Source organism: Somniosus microcephalus, chromosome 4 (assembly GCF_052327205.1).
Source record: "Somniosus microcephalus isolate GS21.2 chromosome 4, FLI_Smic_1.0, whole genome shotgun sequence".
Taxonomy (NCBI): Eukaryota; Metazoa; Chordata; class Chondrichthyes; order Squaliformes; family Somniosidae; genus Somniosus; species Somniosus microcephalus.
In genome coordinates, this window is record NC_140990.1 from 312,763,398 (window position 1) to 312,786,147 (window position 22,750).

The following is a 22,750-nucleotide window of genomic DNA, read 5'->3' on the forward strand; positions in this document are numbered from 1 at the left end:
GTCGGACGCCAGGGTGGTAAAAAAAAAGGCGCCAAAGTCGAAGGTCGACACCGCGTGCGCGGGAAGGAAGCGGAGGAGCAGTGGGCGCATGCGCGCCAGAAGGAGGCGGAGCAGAGAACGCATGCGCGCCAGGAGGTGGGGCCGTGAACGTATGCGCGCGAGTAGGAGGCGCAGTGAGCGCATGCGCGCGAGAAGGTTGGGGGCGCAGTGAGCGCATGCGCGCGAGCAGGTGGCTCGGTGAGCGCCTGCGCGTGAGAATGTTGGCGGACGGAGGTTGGAGCCAGGCGTGCGGGAGTGGGCAGGCGGAGCTGTCAGCGCATGCGCGCTGGCGTGGCGTGCGGGTAGGTGTCGGTTGGGCGCGCGCGTTTGTTTTGGGTTGAATGGCGCGTGGTGGGCGAGGCGGCCTTTAACGGCTGCCCGCCGACAAAAGTAAACAGACGGCGGCGTGGTTGGCCGGAGGGCATGTGAGTGTCACAGAGGTTTTTATTTTTACCCTTTTTTCGCTTTTCCCCATCTCCGAGAAACGCGCCAAACAAACTGGCGAGAATTTGAATTTAGTTCCACTAATTTGAAAACAACCAACCCCACCCTCTCCCAAATTACCTGGGCAGAAGAGCGAGGGCTGCCGTGAGGCACTCGGACCGCCGAGACATGCACTCGACCTGCCAGCGGCCCGTGGCCAGCTACCCCGACAAGACCGGCGAGCAGGTGGAGAAGGAGCTGCACGATGGCCTGGAGGATGGCAAGGAGCGCTTCAAGGACCTCAACGACCGCTTCGCCAAGTACATCAACAACACCATCCTCAGCCTCATGCGCAAGAACAAGGAGCTGCTGGCCGAGCTCAAGCAGGCCGAGAAGGAGGAGGCCGGCCGCGTCGAGGCCATCTTCCAGAAGGCCAGGTGCGACCTGAAGATGCGGCTGGAGGAGCAGCAGAAGGAGCTCAACTGTCTCAAGGCGGATAAGGAGAAGTACAAGAAGAGGTGAGCACTGAGGTGGGGAGAAGGAGCTGCAGGAAGATTGGAGAAAGGCTTTCTGACATTGACAGCGCGCTGGCAACCTGTTTCTAACCCTAACCTCTGACCTCTAAACCCAACCTCTGACCCTAATCCTAACCCCTAATCGCAACCCCTAACCTCTGCCCCAATTCCAACTCCTCATCTCAGCCCCAGGACATCGCAGCAGGAGTTCCTCGGCCCAACCGTCTTCAGCTGCTTCATCAATGACCTTCCCTCCAACATAAGGTCAGAAATGGGGATGTTCGCTGATGACTGCATAGTGTTCAGCGCCATTCACAACTCCTCGGATAATGAAGCAGTCCATGCCCGCATGCAGCAAGACCTGGACAACGTTCAGGCTTGGGCTGATAAGTGGCAAATAACATTCGCGCCACAAAAGTGGCAGGCAATGACTTTCTCCAACAAGTGAGAGTCTAAGCACTGCTCTTTGACATTCAGTGGAATTACCAGCGCCAAATCCCCCACCATCAACATCCTGGGGGTCACCATTGACCAGAAACTTAACTGGACCAGCCACATACATAATGTGGCAACAATAGCGGGTCAGAGGCTAGGTATTCTGCAGAAAGTATCTCACCTTCTGACTTCCCAAAACCTTTGTGCCTTGTAGAAGTCAGGAGTGTGATGGAATACTCTCCACTTGCCTGGATGAGTGCAGCTCCAACAACACTCGAAGCTCGACGCCATCCAGGACAAAGCAGCCAGCTTGATTGGCACCCCATCCACCACCTTAAACATTCACTCCCTCCACCACCGGCGTACCGTGGCTGCAGTGTGTACCATCTACAAGATGCACTGCAGCAACTCACCAAGGTTTCTTTGGCAGCACCTCCCAAACCCATGACCTCTACCTCCTAGAAGGACAAGGGCAGCAGGCACATGAGAACACCACCACCTCCCAAGTTATACACCACCCCGACTTGGAAATATATTGACGTTCCTTCATCGTCACTGGGTCAAAATCCTGGAACTCCCTCCCTAACAGCACTGTGGGAGCACCTTCACCACACGGACTGTATGGTTCAAGAAGGCGGCTCACCACCACCTTCTCAAGGGAAATTAAGGATGGGCAATAAATGCTGGCTTTGCCAGCGATGCCCACATTCCAGGAACAAAATCTTTTTCAAAAAACTCCTTACCCTAACCTCTTGATACCCAATCCTAACCTCTGACCCCTAACTCCAACTCCTAACCTCTGACCCCTAACCTCTGACCCCAATCGCAACTCATAACCCTAACTTCTGACCCCGAATCCCACCCTCTGACCCCTAATCCCAACTCCTAACCCTAATTTCTATTCCCTGATCCCAACCCCTAACCTCTGACCCCAATCCCAACCGCTAACCCGAACACCTAACTCTCTGACTCCTAACCCTAACCACGAACACCTGATCACTTCCCTAACCACTGACCCCAAACTCCAAATCTTAGCCCTAAATCCTTAATCGCCAATAGGTGTGATGTAGGCTGTGGTGTCAATAGTCGATGATGCAGGTCATCAGTAGTCACTCCATTATGAAAAAGGCAGTGACTGCGACCAACGAAGTTGAAGTAGTTGCGCATGCGCAGTCTAAGCGTATTTTTGGTTGTTCGCTTCACCGGGAAGGGAGCGGGCTCGTTTAAAAAAAAAGCCGGGAACAGAACAGGCTAGTTTTTAAAAAGCTGGGAAGGGGGCGGGCTCGTTTAAAAAAAAAAAAAGCTGGGAAGGGGACAGGCTCGTTAAAAAAGCCAGGAACGGGGTGGGCTTGTTTTTAAAAAAAAAGCCGAGAAGGGAGCGGGCTCGTTTAAAAAAGCCGGGAAAACAGTGACAGGATCGGACAAAGTCAACATGGATTTACAAAAGGTAAATCATGCTTGACTAATCTACTGGAATTTTTTGAGGATGTAACTGGTAAAATAGATAAGGGAGAACCAGTGGATGTGGTGTATTTGGACTTTCAGAAGGCTTTCGATAAGGTCCTGCATAAGAGATTAGCGTGTAAAGTTAAGGCACATGGGATTGGGGGCAAGGTACTGACTTGGATAGAGAACTGGTTGGCAGACAGGAAGCAAAGAGTTGGAATAAACGGGTCTTTTTCCGAGTGGCAGGCAGTGACTAGTGGGGTACCGTAAGGATCGGTGCTAGGACCCCAGCTATTCACAATATATATAAATGATCTAGACGAGGGAACTAGGTGTAATATCTCCAAGTTTGCAGACGACACAAAACTGGGTGGGCGTGTGTGCTGTGAGGAGGATGCAGAGAAACTCCAGTATGATTTGGATAGGTTGGGTGATTGGGCAGATGCATGGCAAATGCAGTATAATGTGGATAAATGCGAGGTTATCCACTGGTGGCAAAAACAGGAAGATAGATTATTATCTGAACGGCAATAGATTGGGAGAAGGGGAAGTGCAACAAGACCTGGGTGTCCTTGTGCACCAGTCGCTGAAGGTAAGCATGCAGGTGCAGCAGGCGATTAAGAAGGCAAATGGTAATGTTGGCCTTCATAGCGAGAGGATTCGAGTACAGGAACAAGGATGTCTTGCTGCAGTTGTACAGGGCCTTGGTAAGACCACACCTTGAGTATTGTGTGCAGTTTTGGTTGCCTTATCTGAGGAAGGGTGTTCTTGCCATGGAGAGAATGCAGCGAAGATTCACCAGACTGATACCTGGGATGGCAGGAATGACGTATGAAGAGAGATTGGGTCGATTGGGCTTATATTCGCTAGAGTTTAGAAGAATGAGAGGGGATCTCATTGAAACTTATAAAATTCTAACAGGACTAGACAGACTAGATGCAGGAAGGATATTCCCGATGGCGGGGGAGTCCAGAACCAGGGGCCACAGTCTAAGGATAAGGGGTAAGCCATTTAGGACTGAGATGAGGAGGAATTTCTTCACCCAGAGAGTGGTGAACCTGTGGAATTCTCTGCCACAGAAGGCAGTGGAGGCCAATTCATTAAGTATATTCAAGAAGGAGTTAGATATATTTCTTAAGGCTAAAGGGATCAAGGGGTATGGGGAGAAGGCAGGGACAGGGTACTGAATTTGGATGATCAGCCATGATCTTATTAAATGGCGGAGCGGGCTCGAGGGGCCGAATGGCCTACTCCTGCTCCTATCTTCTATGTTTCTAAGGGGGTGAGCTCGTTTAAAAAAAGCCGGGAAGGGAGCAGGCTCATTTTTTAAAAAAAAGCCGGGAAGGGGGTGGGCTCTTTTTTTTTTTTAAAAAGCAGAAACATGATGCTTTCGGCCGTTGGTGCTTCCAGATTAATGCGCAGTAGGCTTTTGTGCAACGTCCGGTCGTTGGCAGCAGTCACTCGATATAAAAAAACTACCCAGAATTTGCTGGAGCAGGGCATCTCGTCGTTGGATTATTTTTCCTCATCCTTCAGCTCCAATTAATTTTGCACCGCATATTACTGGAAATGCAAGTTGATAACGAGGTCAATGGGGCATCTGGGATCTTGAGAAATGACGGGACGAACAGTTTATTTCCTTAACCAATTAAATTTACGGATTTGAATGGCTGGCAAAGCTCTGACGTGGCAGCTTGGATATCTGATTATTTAAACAAAGTTTATTAAATTACCACCGTATTACATGCAGGAAAAGTATAGTTCGAAGTTTTTTTGGCTATGGAACATGCCACATAAAGATATGAATAAGATGGCCTCCAGCCCAGGGTTCAGAATGTGTTATTTGCGGAATCAGCATGGTGATTGTTACCTTTGAGAGGGGGGCAGGGTAACTACATCCTGACAAGCTGAAATGAATTTATCATCAACTTTACTCCCAAACAGAATCCACAACAAAGGGGGAGGGGCATCCAGGATGAAGCATTAGAGAGGAGATACAAGCTACACAAAGGACTGGGGGAGACAACCATGTCAGAATAATAGAGTAGTTCAGAAATAGGAGGGATCAGACAGGGGGTTAGTGCAAGGCAGACGAAGATGGGTTTGGAGTGCATGTGTGCAAACACATGGAGCATGGTAGATAAGGTTGGTGAGCTGCAGGCACAAGTAGCCACATGGTATTATGACATCGTGGCAATAACAGAGACCTGGCTCAATCAAGGAGAGGAATGGGCACTTAATATTCCTGGCTAAAATGTATTCAGGAAACACTGGGAACAAGAAAAAGGAGTGGTGGCAGTATTGATCAAAGATATTGTTACAGTACTAGAAAGGGGTGATGTACTAGAGGGTTCAACAACAGAATCGATTTGGCAAAGTTAAGGAACAATAGAGGAGCTATTACACTGTTTGGTGTATATTATAGGCCACCAAATAGTGAGAAGGAGATAGAGAAGCAAATCTTCAGGCAAATTGCAGAAAGATCCAAGAACTTGAGTAGGATAATTGAAGCTCTCCCATTATCACTAATATAGACTGGGAAAATAACAGGGTAAAGGGCAAAGAGAGGGAGGGATTCCTGAAATGTGTACAAGAGAACTTTCTTGATCAGTATATATCCAGCCCAATGAGGAAGGAAGCAGTGCTGGATATAGTTCTGGGAAATGAAGTGGGGTAAGTTGAGTATGTTTCAGTGGGGGAGCATTTGGGAAATAGTGATCACAATATCATTAATCTTTGAGTAGCTGTGAAAAAGGACAAGAAGCAATCAAATGTGAAAATACTCAACTGGAGGAGGGCTAATTTTAATGAGTTGAAAATGGATTAGGCCCAGGTGGATTGGAATCAAAGATTAGGTAAAACAGTAAATGAGCAATAGGAGGTCTTCAAAGAGGAGATAGTTCGGGTACAGTGTAGACGTATTCCCAAAAGGGGGAAACGAAAGGGCATCTAAAGCTAGAGCTCCCTGGATGACTAAAGATATAGAGATTAAACTGAAACAGAAAAAGGAGGCTTATGATAAATGTCAGGTTCATAATTCAGTAGAGAACCAAGTTGAATACCAAAAGTATAGGAGAACTGGGGAAGTAAGGGGGCAAAGAGAGAGTATATGAGAATAGATTAGCAGGTAACATATAAAAGGGAACCCAAAAGTCATTTATAAACATATAAATAGTAAATATAGTAAATAAACCTGAGCGGACCTGTGAGGAGCGGAAGCGGCGGCAGTACAAAAAGCGAGCCCCAGGACCAGATAGGCCTCGGAGCGGCTGAGCGGACCTGTGAGGAGCGGGAGCGACGGCAGTACAAAAAGCGAGCCCCAGGACCAGGTAGGCCTCAGAGCGGCTGAGCGGACCTGTGAGGAGCGGGAGCGGTGGCAGTACAAAAAGCGAGCCCCAGGACCAGGTAGGCTTACCAATCCAAGAGCAAAGTAAAAAGTAATCGAAGTGTGATGTCACCAGAAAGCAGGTAAGTGATTGGTTGGTGGGTATTTCTCTCTTTTTTAAACTTTAACTCTGTGGTTTATAGTTTCTAAGCTCTCTGTGGTGTAGCGGGGACTGTTTGTAAACCAGGGCCCTTAAATATAACATTTAACTGTAGTGTAATGGGTGGGATTGATTTGATTTAATTTATTTTGAATTAATTAAAGGGTAAGTCATGACAGGAGAGCTCGGCCCCGTGGTATGCTCCTCCTGCGCTATGTGGGAACTCGGGGACACTTCCTGTGTCCCTGACAGCCATGTGTGCAGGAAGTGTATCCAGCTGCAGCTACTGGCAGACCGCATTGCGGCGCTGGAGCTGTGATTGGATACATACTGGACCATTCGCGATGCTGAGGATGTCGTGGATATCACGTTTAAGCAGTTGGTCACACCACAGGCAAAGGTTGCACAGGCAGAAAGGGAATGGGTGACCAACAGGCAGAGTAGTAGGCGCAGGCAGGTAGTGCAGGAGTCCCCTGTGGCCATCCCCCTCTCAAACAGATATACCACTTTGGATACTGATGGGGGGGTGGCTTACCAGGGGAAGGCAGCAGCAGCCAACTTCCTGGCACCAGGGGTGGTTCTGCTGCACAGGACGGGAGGAAAAAGAGTGGGAGAGCTATAGTGATAGGGGATTCTATTGTAAGGGGAATAGATAGGCGTTTCTGCGGCCGCAAACTAGACTCCAGGATGGTGTGTTGCCTCCCTGGTGCAAGGGTCAAGGATGTCTCAAAGCGGCTGCAGAACATTTTGGAAGGGGAGGGTGAACAGCCAGTTGTCGTGGTGAACATAGGTACCAACGATATAGGTAAAAACCGGGATGAGGTCCTAAAACCTGAATATATGGAGTTAGGAGATAAATTAAAAAATAGAACCTCAAAGGTAGTAATCTCAGGATTGCTACCAGTGCCACGTGCTAGTCAGAGTAGAAACAGAAGGATATTTCAGATGAATACGTGGCTAGAGGAATGGTGCAAGGGGGAGGGATTCAAATTCCTGGGACATTGGAACCAGTTCTGGGGAAGGTGGGACCAGTACAAAATGGACGGTTTGCACCTGGGCAGGGCCGGGACCGATGTCCTAGGGGGAGTGTTTGCTAGTGCTCTGGGGGAGGGTTTAAACTAAAATGGCAAGGGGTTGGGAACCTGAGCGGGGAGACAGAGGAAAGGGAAACAAGGATAAAAGCAAAAGACAGGAAGGAGAAAAACAAAAGTGGCAGACAGAGAAATCAATGGTTTAAATCAAAAATGGCCACAGTTAATAATAATTCTAAAAGATCTAAGAGCGTTAAAAAAACAAGCTTGAAGGCTTTGGGCTGGATTTTCCTAAGCCCCTGGAGTCGGGTTGGAGGCGTGCGGGCGATAAAAATCGGAGATCCAGGGGTCCCGACCCCATCCCGCCTTCAACCCGCCTCCATGTCAATTTCATAGGAGTCGGGTTCCCAACAAGTGCTGGAACCCGACTCCCAGAGGCGGGGAGGGATTAAAGGCAATTAAACTGCCTGTTAACAGGTAGTTAACAGGTAGTTTTTTGCCTATTCGCGATTTTTATTGCAGGTTTGTGGGCTTCCCGACAGCTCCAAACCACGAAAAGTTTTCGAGGCGGGACGTGGGTCTGAGGTCTTGGAGGGGCCGAGATGCCCAGTGTTCAGGTGAGTGAGGGGTGCAGGAGTGCAAAGGTAAGTGTTTTGCAAGTGTTTAAATAAGTTTAACTTACTTTTACTTACCTTTACAGGAGTCCTGCATTCCGGTGTCGGGAGTCGGCTGCAAGAACCACAGAAGCTCCGATTTTTAAAAAAAAATCAGCTTCCTTGTTTCTACAGCAAAATGATTTTAAAGTTATCCTGAGAAAGGACTGAGGCTGAATTAGCAGTTTTTCAGTGCTTGACAGCTTCAAACAGCTGTTAAACACTGATATTTCATGTGCCAAAAGCTTTTGACAGATGAAATGTCAATCTCTGACGTCACCTGTTGCCGGGTGGCCCTTAATTGGCCTGCTGAGCCCACAGGGCGGGCTCAACAAGGTCAATCAGAGGAAAATCCAGTGGGTTGGCCACATCTCCATGGAGGCGGGACAACAAGCCCGAATGTGGGTTTCCCACCTCCAACCCGCCCCCGTAGCAAAATCCAGCCCTTTGTGTCTTAATGCGAGGAGCATTCGTAATAAGGTGGATGAATTAACTGCGCAAATAGAGATAAACGAATATGATATGATTGGGATTACGGAAACATGGCTCCAGGGTGGCCAAGGCTGGGAACTCAACATCCAGGGGTATTCAATATTCAGGAAAGATAGGCAAAAAGGAAAAGGAGGTGGGGTAGCACTGCTGGTTAAAGAGGGGATTAACACAATTGTAAGGAAGGATATTAGCTCTGATGATGTGGAATCTGTATGGGTAGAACTGAGAAATACCAAGGGGCAGAAAACGTTAGTGGGAGTGGTGTATAGACCTCCAAACAATAATGCGGAGGTCGGGGATGGCATTAAAAGGGAAATTAGAGAAGCGTGCAATAAGGGCACAGCAGTTATCATGGGTGACTTTAATCTACATATAGACTGGGCTAACCAAATTAGTCACAATACTGTGGAGGAGGAATTCCTGGAGTGTTTATGGGATGGTTTCCTGGACCAATATGTCGAGGAACCAACTAGAGATCAGGCCATCTTAGACTGAGTATTATGTAATGAGAGGATTAATTAGCAATCTTGTTGTGCGAGGCCCCTTGGGTCGGAGCGATCATAATATGATAGAATTCTTCATTTAAGATGGAGAGTGAAGTAGTTGATTCAAAGACTAGGGTCCTGAATTTAAATAAAGGAAACTACGATGGTATGAGGTGCGAGTTGGGTAGGATTGATTGGGGAATGTCACTCAATGGGTTGACGGTGGATAGGCAATGGCAAACATTCAAAGATCGCATGGATGAACTACAGAATTTGTTCATCCCAGTTTGGCATAAAAATAAAACAAAAAAGGTGACTCAACCGTGGCTAACAAGGGAAATTAGAGATAGCATAAGATCCAAGGAGAGGACATATAAATTGGCCAGAAAAAGCAGTAAACCTGAGGATTGGGAGCAGTTTAGGATTCAACAAAGGAGGACAAAGGGATTAATTAAGAAAGGGAAAATAGAATATGAGAGTAAGCTTTCAGGGAACATAAAAACTGACTGTGAAAGCTTTTATAGATATGTGAAGAGAAAAAGATTGGTGAAGTCAAGCGTAGGTCCCTTGCAATCAGAATCAGGGCAATTTATAATTGGGAACAAAGAAATGGAAGACCAATTAAATACATACTTTGGTTCTGCCTTCACAAAGGAGGACACAAATAACCTCCCAGAGATGTCGGGGAACATAGGGTCTCATGAAAGGGAGGAACTGATAGAAATCAGTATTTGTAGGGAAATGGTGTTAGGGAAATTGACGGGATTGAAGGCCGATAAATCCCCAGGGCCTGATAATCTACATCCTAGGGTACTTAAGGAAGTGGCCCTAGAAATAGTAGATGCATTGCTGGTCATCTTCCAAAATTCGATAGACTCTGGAACAGTACCCATGGATTGGCGGGTAGCTAATGTTACCCCACTGTTCAAAAAAGGTGGTAGAGAGAAAACGGAGAATTACAGACCGGTAAGCCTGACATCGGTAGTGGGGAAAATGCTAGAGTCCATTATAAAAGATGTAATAGCAGAGCACTTGGAAAACAGTGACCGGATCGGACAAAGTCAACATGGATTTACAAAAGGTAAATCGTGCTTGACTAATCTACTGGAATTTTTTGAAGATGTATCGGGTAAAATAGATAAGGGAGAACCAGTGGATGTGTATTTGGACTTTCAAAAGGCTTTTGATAAGGTCCCGCATAAGAGATTAGTGTGTAAAGTTAAGGCACATGGGATTGGGGGCATGGTATTGACTTGGATAGAGAACTGGTTGGCAGACAGAAAGCAAAGAGTTGAAATAAACGGCTCTTTTTCCGAGTGGCAGGCAGTGACTAGTGGGGTACCGCAGGGATCGGTCCTTGGACCCCAGCTATTCACAATATATGTTAATGATCTGAACGAGGGAACTAGATGTAATATCTCCAAGTTTGCAGACGACACAAAGCTGGGTGGGTGTGTGTGCTGTGAGGAGGATGCCAAGAAACTCCAGTATGATTTGGACAGGTTGGGTGATTGGGCAGAAGCATGGCAGATGCAATATAACTTGGATAAATGCGAGGTTATCCACTTTGGTGTCAAAAACAGGAAGGCAGATTATTATCTGAATGGCAATAGATTGGGAGAAGGGGAAGTGCAACGAGACCTGGGTGTCCTTGTGCACCAGTCGCTGAAGGTAAGCATGCAGGTGCAGCAGGCGGTTAAGAAGGCAAATGGTATGTTGGCCTTCGTAGCGAGAGGGTTTGAGTACAGGAACAAGGATGTCTTGCTGCAGTTGTACAGGGCCTTGGTGAGACCACATCTTGAGTATTGTGTGCAGTTTTGGTCGCCTTATCTGAGGAAGGATGTTCTTGCCATGGAGGGAGTTCAGCGAAGATTCACCAGGCTGATACCTGGGATGGCAGGAATGACGTATGAGGAGAGATTGGGTCGATTGGGCTTGTACTCGCTGGAGTTTAGAAGAATGAGAGGGGATCTCATTGAAACTTATAAAATTCGAACAGGACTAGACAGACTAGATGTAGGAAGGATGTTCCCGATGGTCGGGGAGTCCAGAACCAGGGGTCACAGTCTAAGGATAAGGGGTAAGCCATTTAGGACTGAAATGAGGAGGAATTTCTTCACCCAGAGAGTGGTGAACCTGTGGAATTCTCTACCACAGAAGGCAGTAGAGGCCAATTCATTAAATATATTCAAGAAGGAGTTGGATATATTACTTAAGGCTAAAGGGATCAAGGGATATGGGGAGAAAGCAGGGACAGGGTACTGAATTTGGATGATCAGCCATGATCGCATTGAATGGCGGAGCAGGCTCGAGGGGCCGAATGGCCTACTCCTGCTCCTATCTTCTATGTTTCTAAAAGGTTAGTCAATGTAAGGGTGGGGCAAATAAGGGCCCAAAAATGAGATAGTCTTGTCGAGGCAGCAGACATGGCTAAGGTACTAAATGAGAATGCCACCAATGTTACAGAAAAGGAGGAGGTAGTAGAGAAATTGGATAGGATAAAAATAGAGGAGGTACTTAAAAAGTTGGCAGTGCTGAAGATAGAAAAGTTACCCAGTCTGGATGGGATGCATCCTACGTAGGTGAGCGAAGTAATGGTGGAAATTGCAGAGACTCTGGCCACAATCGTCCAATCCTTCTTGGATATGTGAATGGTGCCAGAGGTCTGAATAATTGCAAATGTTACACCTTTGTTCAAACAATGGGAAGGGCTAAATTCAGCATCTACAGGATAGTCAGCCTAACGTCAGTGGTGGAGAAATGTTTAGAGACAATATTCTGTGACAAAATAATTGGTACTTGGAAAAATATGGATTAATAAATGAAAGCCAGCAAGGATTTGTTAAAGGCTGGTGTTGGAACCACTGCTCTTTTTGATGTATATTAATGACCTGGACTTGGGTATACAAGGCAGAATTTCAAAGTTTGTAGATGACACGAAACTCAGAAATGTAGTAAACAGTGAGGAAGATAGTAACAGACTTCAGGACGGCACAAACAGACTGGTGAAATGGGCAGACACGTGGCAAATGAAATTTAACGCAGAGAAATATGAAGTGATTCATTTTGGTAGGAAGAATGAGGAGAGGCAATATAAACTAAATGGTACAATTTTAAAGGGGGTGCCAGAGCAGAGAGACCTGGGGGTGTGCGTACACAAGTCTCTGAAGGTGGCAGGACAAGTTGAGAAATCTGCTAAAAAGGCATATAATAGAGACATAGAGTACTAAAGCAAGGAAGTTATGCTAAATCTTTATGTAACACTGGTAATGCCCGAGCTGGAGTATTGAGTTCAATCCTGGACACCACGCTTTAGGACGGATGTCCAGGCCTTAGAGAGGTTGCAGAGGAGGTTTACTAGAATGGTACCAGGTATGAAAGACAGGTGTCGTCCCCTTCAGCGTTGAAAACTGGTTTGGGAGTGCCACACTCCCGGAGGATTCCTGCACTGCCTGCCTCTTCCTACTATACTGGATGCCCATCCACTTACTATCCTTCTGAACTCTCAGAACCTGCTGGGTGACCACCTCCTAGAACGTGCGCTCCAGAAAATTCTCAGCTTCCCGTATGCCCTGCAGTGACTCCACCTGTTCCTTAAGCTCAGAAACCCTGAATTTAGTTCGAACTGGAAGCACTTCCTACACACGTGGTTATCCAGGACACATGGTTATCCTGGAGTTCCCACGTGGCACAGGAATTGCAAGCAATGGGTCTCGGCTGTCTGTTGTTTTGCTTTAAAATCTATCTACTTATGTTATATTTATGTTTTTAGTTTAGTATCCCCATTCTCCTAATTATTACTCAATTATTCATACCAGATTTTTATTTAATGCATTTTGGATCCCTTTAATGTTGGTATCTACTACTTAGTTCATTTTAATTTTACCCCCTTAGATCTAATTAATTACTCTGATTATTTTTATATTTACTGTTGCCCCTTGGTTTAAAGTACTTAGCACCTCCTTTCCCCTCTGCACCGAATTCCCACTCTCTCCAAATTCCTGTTGCCACTCTGTTTAGCAAACCATTCCTTTTAGCAGATTCTCCCAACTCTGCTCATAGCTCAGTGTCTGCAAATTGCAAACCATTTCTGATTTTTGAAACACGAGTTCATTTTTTCCATTCCTCTGCATCTGGCTGCTTGTGCATTGCCCCCCAGCTTCACCCAATCGTTGGTGGCCGTGCAGTTAGCCATCTAGGCCTTATACTCTGGAATTAATTCCCGAAAGCTCACCACTTCCTTCTCCTCCTTTAATACTCGACTTAAAACGCATCTCTTTGACCAAGCTTTTAGTCACCCCTCGTATTTTCTCCTCCTTTGGCTCAGTATCCATTTTTGTCTGATTTACGCTTCTGTGAAACGCCTTGGAATGTTTTTTCAATGTTAAAAGCACTGTCGAAATGCAGGTTGTTATAATGGATCTTAGTGGGGAACATGGCTTTTGCACTGTGGGGCATAGAGGAGAGGAAAGAGTCAGCGTGGCCCAGGAGTAGGAGAGATGATAAGAGGTAGCGGAGGCATCTGTCGGGCAACAGACCTGATTTTATTGGGGCAGGTGACACTGGAGAACAGCACATATGAAATAGGAGGGGAGAGAGACAGATAGAAAGTCACAAATAGAAAGGCAGACAGATATTTTGACCGATCTAATTAGATTTTTTTAAAGTTGAATTTTGAGTGTAAACAAAGCCTCTTTGAGGGAAACTGGAAGGGAGGGTAGAAGGGGAGGGGAGGAGAGCGGTGGTAGAGAGAGGGAGATGGAACGTAGTTGAGAGAGAGTGGGGTTAGAGAGAGCTGGCGTTTGAGAGAGAGAAGTTGAGAGAAAGGGGACAGTTAAGGGGGATTAAAACAAGAGGGAGGATTACAAAGAAATTACAAAATGGAAACAGGCCATTCGGCCCATCCAGTCAGTGCTGTTTATCCTCCACATGAGCAGTATGGAGGATAAAGAGAGGGGTGGGTTGTAAGAGAGAAAGAGGGTATAAGTTCAGAGAAAAGCAGATAGTTTCTCTGTTCATTCTAATTTCATATATTAAAAAAATAATAATAATTTTGCAAGCAAATCCTATTGGAGGGAAATAGAATGGTGGGGGGTGGGTAAACTGGTTGAGAATGAGGGGGTCATCTAACATTTTACACCTGCTCTTGGAGTGAGGCAGTGGTAGAGTAGTTGGAAGGAAGGGTCAGGTTTGTGACAGCAGAGCAAGGGAGAGGACAGGATACATGAGTTGAGCAGGTAGTTCAAAGGGGAAGAGGTAGGGGCAGTGATAGAAGGGAAGGGGAGTGGTTGGGGAACATGCTGGGAACAAGGGGGTGGGAAGAAGCAGCAATGATTGGGAGAGAGGATCAGAAGGAAACCGCTGAGGGCCGCATTTTTCTTTCAATCTCCGCCCAAATGTAGCCTGCAGCCATTGGTGGCTTCTTTTCCCCCCCCATACCCTACCACACACCACCCCACAGTACACCATACCACACCACCTCCAACCCAAAAGGATCGAAGAAAAGAAAAAAGATAGAGAGAAGCAGAAGATGAAAGAGAGTTAAACAAAAAAGTTCCGGAGAGAAAAAAGCAGAAGAAAAGAAAAAGCAAATGACAGAAGAAAAGACAGAGAGAAACTGCAATATGAAAACATCAGAAACAGATAAAGTGCTCAAGCTGTCTGACATACTGGCCGGATTTTTCTCAAGGGAGGCGGGTTGGGGGCGGGGGGCCTCTGAGGCGCGCGGGAAACCCAGGAGTCCCCGTTTCCCACAGGCCCTGCCAACTTCAGCGGCAGGGCCTGATTTGAATGTGAGGCCTCGGATTCCCGCGCGCAGCCAGCCAGATTGAGAGGCTGGCTGGCTGCGGGCGGGTAGGCCTCAGATGCGAGGAGTTGGTCCGAGGGAGGGATTGCGGGGTCGGCATGGTCGGGGATCGTTTTTGGGTTGGGGGGGGGGGAGATGGGGTTTGAGGTCGGGGGGTTGGCATGAATATGGGAGTCGGGGGGGGGGTGGTTTGAGGTCGGGGGGTTGGCATGAATACGGGAGTCGGGGGGGGTTGGCATGAATACGGGAGTCGGGGGGGTTGGCATGAATATGGGAGTCGGGGGGGGGTTGGAGGTCGGGGGGTTGGCATGAATATGGGAGTCGGGGGCGTTGGCATGAATACGGGAGTCGGGGGGGTTGGAGGTCGGGGTTGGCATGAGTGGGGAGTCGGGGGCAGGGACCTGGGGGGTTTGGAGGTCGGGGGTTTGGCATGAATAGGGAAGTCGGGGGTGGGGGGTTGGAGGTCGGGGGTTTGGCATGAATAGGGGAGTCGGGGGGGGGGTTGGAGGTCGGGGGGTTGGCATGAATATGGGAGTCGGGGGGGTTGGCATGAATACGGGAGTCGGGGGGGTTGGAGGTCGGGGTTGGCATGAGTGGGGAGTCGGGGGCAGGGATCTGGGGGGTTTGGAGGTCGGGGGTTTGGCATGAATAGGGAAGTCGGGGGTGGGGGGTTGGAGGTCGGGGGGTTGGCATGAATAGGGGAGTCGGGGGGGGGGTTGGAGGTCGGGGGGTTGGCATGAATAGGGGAGTCGGGGGCGGGGATCAGGGGGGGTTGGCATGAATAGGGGAGTCGGGGGGGTTGAGGTCGGGTGGTTGGCATGAATAGGGGAGTTGGGGGTGGGGATCTGGGGGTGGGGGGGGTTGCATGGTCGGGGATCGCGGGGGTTTGGTTGGGGTGGGGAGGGGGTGTATAGATTGGGGCCAGCCATCAAAGGATTGTGGCCGGCCTCCGCATCATCGGTGGGATGGGTGGAGACCTGGGGGCGATTGGATGCCTCGTGGGGTGGCCTCCGATCTCAGGGGGTTGGTTAGGTAGGGACCCTGGATCCAGGAGGTAGGTATGAAGCCACTCACCTCCTGGATGCAGCAGTCCCCGCCTCAGTTTAACTGCCGGGTTTCTCGAATTGTGTGATACCCATCCACCGGCAGTTAAATTCAAAATGGAAGTGAAAAAAGAGGCTGCCAGCCCTGTTACAGTATTTGAATTAAGGTACCACCCCCTGGGAGCCTGTTGGCTGCCCATCCGTCTCCGTTCAAACCGGAAGTGGGCGGGTTGGAGGCGGGATCAGGTCGGGAATCCCATTTTTCACAATTTATCTGCCCCCCATGCTCCAAACCCACCCGTTTTGTTAGGGGAAAATTCCGGTCACTACGTGCAATACTACAGGAGATTGACTAGTAATATATTAAAAATTGTACATTGTGTGCACTTCTCGTTAACTTTGCTCATTATAAATCCCTATGCTAACATTTATAATAGCAATCACCTATATTAACTTGTCACACTGTAATCACATCCTCACACCAGTGGAAATGTTGCAGCAATTGATCACTTCCATCACTAATACACCAACAGTCCCACAATCGTTACCAATGTCCTTACATTGACCAATGTCCTTCGATTGACTTCCTTCAGTCCAACCTCATGGATCTTGCCCTCACTTCACTAAAAATATATACACCAACACCAAATCCAGAACAAAAAACAAATGTATCAATTCCGTCGCTATTTAACATTAATAGAAATAATTATGAATCACCTTAGTGCCTGTCTTCTGAACTCATTTGCCTATCCTAGTGCTCCCGCAAAGCATTTCCCCAGTGGCTACAGCTTGGGAGGTGGAAGGCTGCTGAGCTTCCATTGAGGACACTTCAGATGGCCATGGTGAGCGACCTCGAGCAGCTGTGAGAGGGGAAGGCTGCAGCTCTGCATGGGCCGGAGCAGTCTGGCTCAGCTGGCTGATGGCACTGGCGGAAAGTCTGGTGCGGGAGCCTGAGAGACTCTCCTACAGAACCAAGACTCTCCTTCCTGGGACTGCATCTCAGCACTCTTGCGGTTCTGCACGAGAAAAGAGTGCAGGAGTGGCGTGACACTCTGGAAGCACCAGTCATGCTTTCAGCTGCGTTGGCTCTAAGCTCTAGAATTCCCTCCTTAAACCTCTCCGCCTCTCTACCTCTTTCTCCTCCTTTAAGATGTTTCTACCTCTTTGACCAGCTTTTGGTCATCTGTCCTGATATCTCCTTCTGTGGCTCGGTGTCAAAAAATGTTTTATTGCCTTGGGACATTTTGCTACATTAAAGGTGCTATATAAATGCAAGTTGTTATTGTTGCTGTACTGTTGTCTTGCTCCACACCTGACTGAGAACGTTGTGAGATAACTGCTTACGGTTATCTACATATGCCATATTATAGCCAATTATTTCAAGGTGTGAGAGACTAGTTTACAGTGATTCTCCCTCTGATTTATACTTTACTTTGGATAGAAAAGGATATGGTTTTGATATGGTTCTGATGAAGGATCCCAGACCTGAAACGTTAACTCTGTTTCTCTCTCCACGGATGCTGCCTGGCCTTGTTGAGTGTTTCCAGCGTTTTCTGTTGTTGGTTCAGATTTCCAGCATCCGCAGTATTTTGCTATTGTAGTTTTGATAAGGCTGTCTGATTTTATTATCCACTAACACCCCACCTGTGCCTGTTTTTGAGGCAAACAGGGCGTAATGTAACATGATTCCGCCTGATTTCTGCCTTTGTCGTGCCCCGTTCAATGTTGCAGTTGGGTCTGAGGCTGGCACTAGAAGCTTCCATCCGAAGCAGATGGACCTATATTTCAGTATTAAAAGGGAGGTGTGGAAGGCTCCCCCACTCCATTTCCTGGCCAACTGGCCTCAAGGAAGCCAAGTCCAAAGCAAGCTCAGGGAACCTGGCCTACAGCATTGGAAGAGATGGACCCTGTACTTGACTGATAAGTGTTTTAGATCATTTCTGTGCCATTTTGATTTGATTTTTTTTCCTGCTGGCACTTAGACTTTCACAAGCCATTGTGCCAGTTCCACTTATTTATTTTTGCCCCCAGCATCTTTCCTGGCATCAGTTTGAATCCTAGGAGCTAACGTGTTGAGACAAGAGGACCTATATTGATATGCCAGGCAGGTCAGGGTGTCCAAGAGATGCTCAGCGCCCTCCTGTTAGAATTCATGTATCTGCAGAAAGAGGTGAAATTACCTCGCTGTGGCAGACATAGTGCTGCTCCAAAGGAAGCTGCTCCAGCAAGCTCCTTATGGTGTCACAGCAATATATGAATGTTTTGACAAAGTATTATGCTGGATGGTTCTTCAGATATACTTTAGTCATAGCTTGTCATGTCTGTCTTAATACTGTATGTGCCAGGATGCTCAAGAGCCAGTGTTACCTGATAAGCTACATGTGCCAAAATATCACCAATCATATCTGCACTCTCCTCTGGGGCTGAACACTTCATATTGTTTTAATAATGTGAGTTTATCAGATCCAAAATATCAAAACAGAACTTGTGTTAGCAGTTTTTGCAAAACAAGTAGTCATGCAAGTAATCCAGTTCAGCAAATTCTAACGTTATACTTCTTGTTGCAGATTAGAAAAAGAAATTCAACTAAGAAAGGAGGCTGAAAAGGATTTTGAAGAATTAAGGAAGGCAAGTGCACTCCTTAACCCTTCGTATTGTTAATTATTTTAGATATGAAAATGAATATTCAATAACTTCATTATCCTTCACATGCCCTGCCCCATTTATGGGAAATCACTGAGATATTGCCCATGTTGAGATGTATTTGATGACATGACATGTGTCATTTGATTTGCCCTGAATCTTAATTATTGTGACTTGAGCTACCCACAGAAAGAAATTACTGCTGCTTAGCTTCGCTTTATTTGAACATCCTTATTTTTTTGAACGCTGAGCAAAACATTGCCTTAAACAAACTATTTCTGGGCTTTGAATTATATTTTAAATGCCATAGGGCTTTTCTAAAAGGCTGTGAAGAGTTATAACCTTAATCATCACCTTAAGGCTTGACTTCTCCTGTACCCTCTGATTTGATCTAGGGTCTTAAATCTAAACAAAGCAAACTATGTAGGTATGAGGGGCGAGTTGGCTAAGGTAGATTGGGAAACTACATTAAAAGGTATGATGTAAGACGAGCAATGGCTAGCATTTAAAGAATTAACACATAATTTACAACAAATATACATTACTTTAAGGCACAAAAACCCCACAGGAAAAGTGGTCCAACCGTGGCTAACAGGAGAAGTTAAAGATAGCATTAGATCAAAGGAAGAGGCTTATAATGCTGCCAAAAGGAGTAGCAAGCCTGAGGATTGGGGGGATTTTAGAATTCAGCAAAGAAGGACCAAGAAATTGATAAAGAAAGGGAAAATAGAATATGAGAGTAAACTAACGGGAGACATAGAAACTTTTAGTTTCTATGGGTATGTAAAAAGGAAAAGATTAGCGAAAGTAAATGTGGGTCCCTTACAGGCTGAGACAGGAGAAATTATAATGGGGAATAAGGAAATGGCAGAGAAATTAAACAAATACTTTGGGGGCAATTTTCCTACTGGAGGCGAGTTTCGGTTTGGGTGGGTTTGAAACCCACCTCCACTGATAGGTTTGAAAAAATTGCGATTTTTGCCTCTGATTGGCCAGTTGATTTCGGAGGTGTGGGTTGCCCTTGCTCAATTAGTGTTTTGGGACTGAAATTCGCTTCTGCTGACATCACTTTTCCAGCCTGATTTTAGGGCTGCTTGCTGCCTTGGATCATTCCACTGGATTTCTGCCGATGCTGCACCACCTGCAATATATTCTGAGAAACCACTATGTCCAATTCCAAGGCAAGGGTATCCCCGAGATTCTCGGATGAGGCGCACTAATGTTGGTTGAGGGGGTGAGAGCTAGCAGAGAGGTACTCTTCCACTCATCTGGGAGGAAGAGGTCTTCCAAAGAAACCAAGGCGCTGTGGGTCCAGCTGGCAAGGGATATAACCTCCAGATCTGTGTGCAGATTGGGTGAATGTTCTGGTATTGATGAAATGCCATCCCTGTTGGAAAGCATTAAAATGATTTGATGCCAAAATGTTGGCATTATGGCATCTGTTCTTTCGCCTTAGGTAGCGCCACATTGCGGCTCCGCGACACTTGCGTTGTGAGCTTGGTGGCCAGAGTGAAAGGAGGCCAGAGTCATGTCCATTGTCAATGATGTCTTAAGATGAAGCCAAGAACATGTGGCAACTTGGGCAATGTATGCAAATCTAGTCAGGATAAGTTCATCCCTTGCATCACAGGCAGCCATGTGCTCGCGTGATGCCACTGCTGCTGGTCGATAGACTGGCCCTCCTCCTCCAGATCCTCCTCCTCCTCCAGATCCTCCTCATCTGAGGAGGGCTGGAACTGAGTCACTTGCTCATCAGGAAGCTGCAAGCCACGACACGCTGCGATGTTGTGCAGTGCACAGCAGACCACGATCATTCTGGAGACCCTGTATGGTGTATACTGCAGGGCTCCACCTGATCGGTCAAGGCATCGGCAGCACATCTTCAACAACCCAATGGTTTGCTCGATGATGGACCTGGTCGAAGTGTGGCTGGCATTGTAGCTCTCTTCAGCCTCGTTAGCTAGCCTCCTGATCGGCGTCATTAGCCACTTCTTCAGGGGGTAGCCCTTGTCACCAAGGAGCCATCCGTTAAGTTGGTTTGGCAGATTGAAAAGCGGAGGAACACTAGAGTGCCGCAGGATGTAAGAGTCATGGCTACTACTACAGAACTTGGCACAAACATGCAAAAACTCCTCCTTGTGGTTACACACCAGCTGTACATTGAGGGAGTGGAAGCCCTTGCGGTTGACAAAGAGAGCTGGGTTGTGATGGGGTGGTCTAAGGGCCACGTGTGCAGTCTATGACGCCCTGCACCATTGGCATGCCTGCCATATTTGCAAAGCCAACCAAATGCACGGTTATACTTGCTTGATCCCTTGAGAACTGGATGTAATTGTGGGCCTTAGCAAAAAGGGCATCGGTAACCTGCGTGATGCGACTGGGAGATGCCGCTGAAGTCTGCTGATGATCCCTGGCAGGAGCCTGAGGCAAAGAAGTTGAGTGCGGTGGTGACTTTGACAGCCACTGGTAAGGGTTGTCCACCTGTTCCTCTGGGCACCAGGTCTTGTTGCAGAAGTCCACAGATTTTTCGGACAACCTCTCGCAAAAGTCTCAGCCTCCGTTGGCACTGCTGCTCACTCATGTTGAGGTAGCTCATCCTCTGTCTGTAAACCCTCTGTCGGGGGTATCTCCTGCAGCGAGGTGCCTCAATGCGCTGGCACCTTCTGCCCTGTGCAGCATCAGGTGGCTGAGCAGGAGGTTGGGGCTCCTGCTGATGTTGCTGCTGAGTTGCCTGGTTCTGCTGCTGCCGTGGATGCTCCTCATCTGAATCTGAGGTCCGTGGTGAAAGAAAATGAATGGTTCCCATGCTGCTTGCAGATGCCTCCGTTGGGGAAGCGCTCATTGCAAGTGGGGAGAGGGTCTTCCAAGGAGGTCCAACAGTTGATAGATTCAAGCTGCAGCACCTCCGACTTCAGAAGGCCTGCTAAAAGTGTTCAAAGACCTTTTAAAGCAAAGTTCTCCTAGTCCCTGATGAAATATCCGATTTAATGTTGGACCTGCAGCTGTGAGGAGACCACCCACTTGTCAACCCGCCAGGTTTAGCTGACGTGGTTTAGGAGGGTCATGGAACATGCCGAAATGCTCAAAAAATAACGAGGGCCTCTCAAAATAGGCTTAGAGAGGCCCTTAATGGCCATTTAAGCCTCTTAACAAGCTCTCTGGCCAGCTGGCGGCGGGACCGTTTCCCACCCTGCAAAACTGGCACCGGCAAAATCCCGCGGAGGCGGGTTCCGAACACGCACTCCTGTTTTCTGATTTTCCTGCCTCAGGCCTCAGAAAATCGGCCCCTTTGTGCCTGTCTTCACGGAAGAAGACGAAAAAAACTTCCTGGAAATAGTAGAGAACCAAGGGTCTAGTGAGAATGAGGAACTGAAAGGAATTAGTATTAGTAAAAAAAAACTGTAGAAATTAATGGGACTGAAAGCCAATAAATCCCCATGACCTGATCGCCTACATCCTAGGGTTTTGAAAGAGGTGGCTATAGAGATGGTAAGTAGTGCACTGGTTGTCATTTTTCAAAATTCCATAGATTCTAGAATGGTTCCTGCGGATTGGGAGGTAGCAAATGTAACCCCGCTATTTAAGAAAGGAGGGAGAGAGAAAACGGGGGACTACAGACCAGTTAGCCTGACATCAGCAGTAGGGAAAATGCTAGAGTCTATTATTAAGGACGTGGTAACAGGGCATTTAGAAAATAAATAATAGGATTGGGCAGAGTCAACATGGATTTATGAAAGGGAAATCGTGTTTGATGAATCTCTTGGAGTTTTTTGAAGTTGTAACTAGCAGAATAGATAAGGGGGAACCAATGGATGTGGTGTATTTGGATTTTCAGAAGGCATTCGATAAGGTGCCACACAAGAGGTTATTAAACAAAATTAGGGCTCATGGGATTGGGGGTAATATACAAGCATGGATTGAGGATTGGTTAACAGAGAGTAGGAATAAACGGGTCATTTTCGGGTTGGCAGGCTGTAACTAGTGGGATACCGCAAGGATCAGTGCTTGGGCCTCAGCTATCCACAAACTACATTAATGATTTGGATGAGGGGACCAAACGTAATATATCCAAGTTTGCTGATGATACAAAACTGGGTGGGAATGTAAGTTGTGAGGAGGATGCAAGGAGGCTTCAGGGGGATATAGACAGGCTAAGTGAGTGGGCATGAACATGGCAAATGGAATATAATGTGGAGAAATGTGAAGTTACCCACTTTGGTAGGAAAAATGGAAAAGCAGAGTATTTTTTAAATG

General features: G+C 47.3%; 1 protein-coding gene across 3 annotated transcripts in view; it reads left to right on the forward strand.

Annotated features, from left to right (window-relative positions):
• Positions 1–367: 367 nt before the first annotated feature.
• Positions 368–22,750, forward strand: part of LOC147120603 (desmin-like) — a 149,425-nt gene continuing 127,042 nt past the window's right edge. For 2 of the 3 annotated variants that reach the window (XM_085986732.1, XM_085986733.1), the window contains exons 1-2: positions 368–980; positions 18,421–18,481. In XM_085986732.1, the coding sequence (XP_085842858.1) occupies positions 652–980; positions 18,421–18,481 (390 nt within the window). In that variant the 5' untranslated portion in view covers positions 368–651. The remainder of the gene's footprint in view (positions 981–18,420; positions 18,482–22,750) is intronic. The other variant, XM_085986731.1, reaches the window with a different exon arrangement.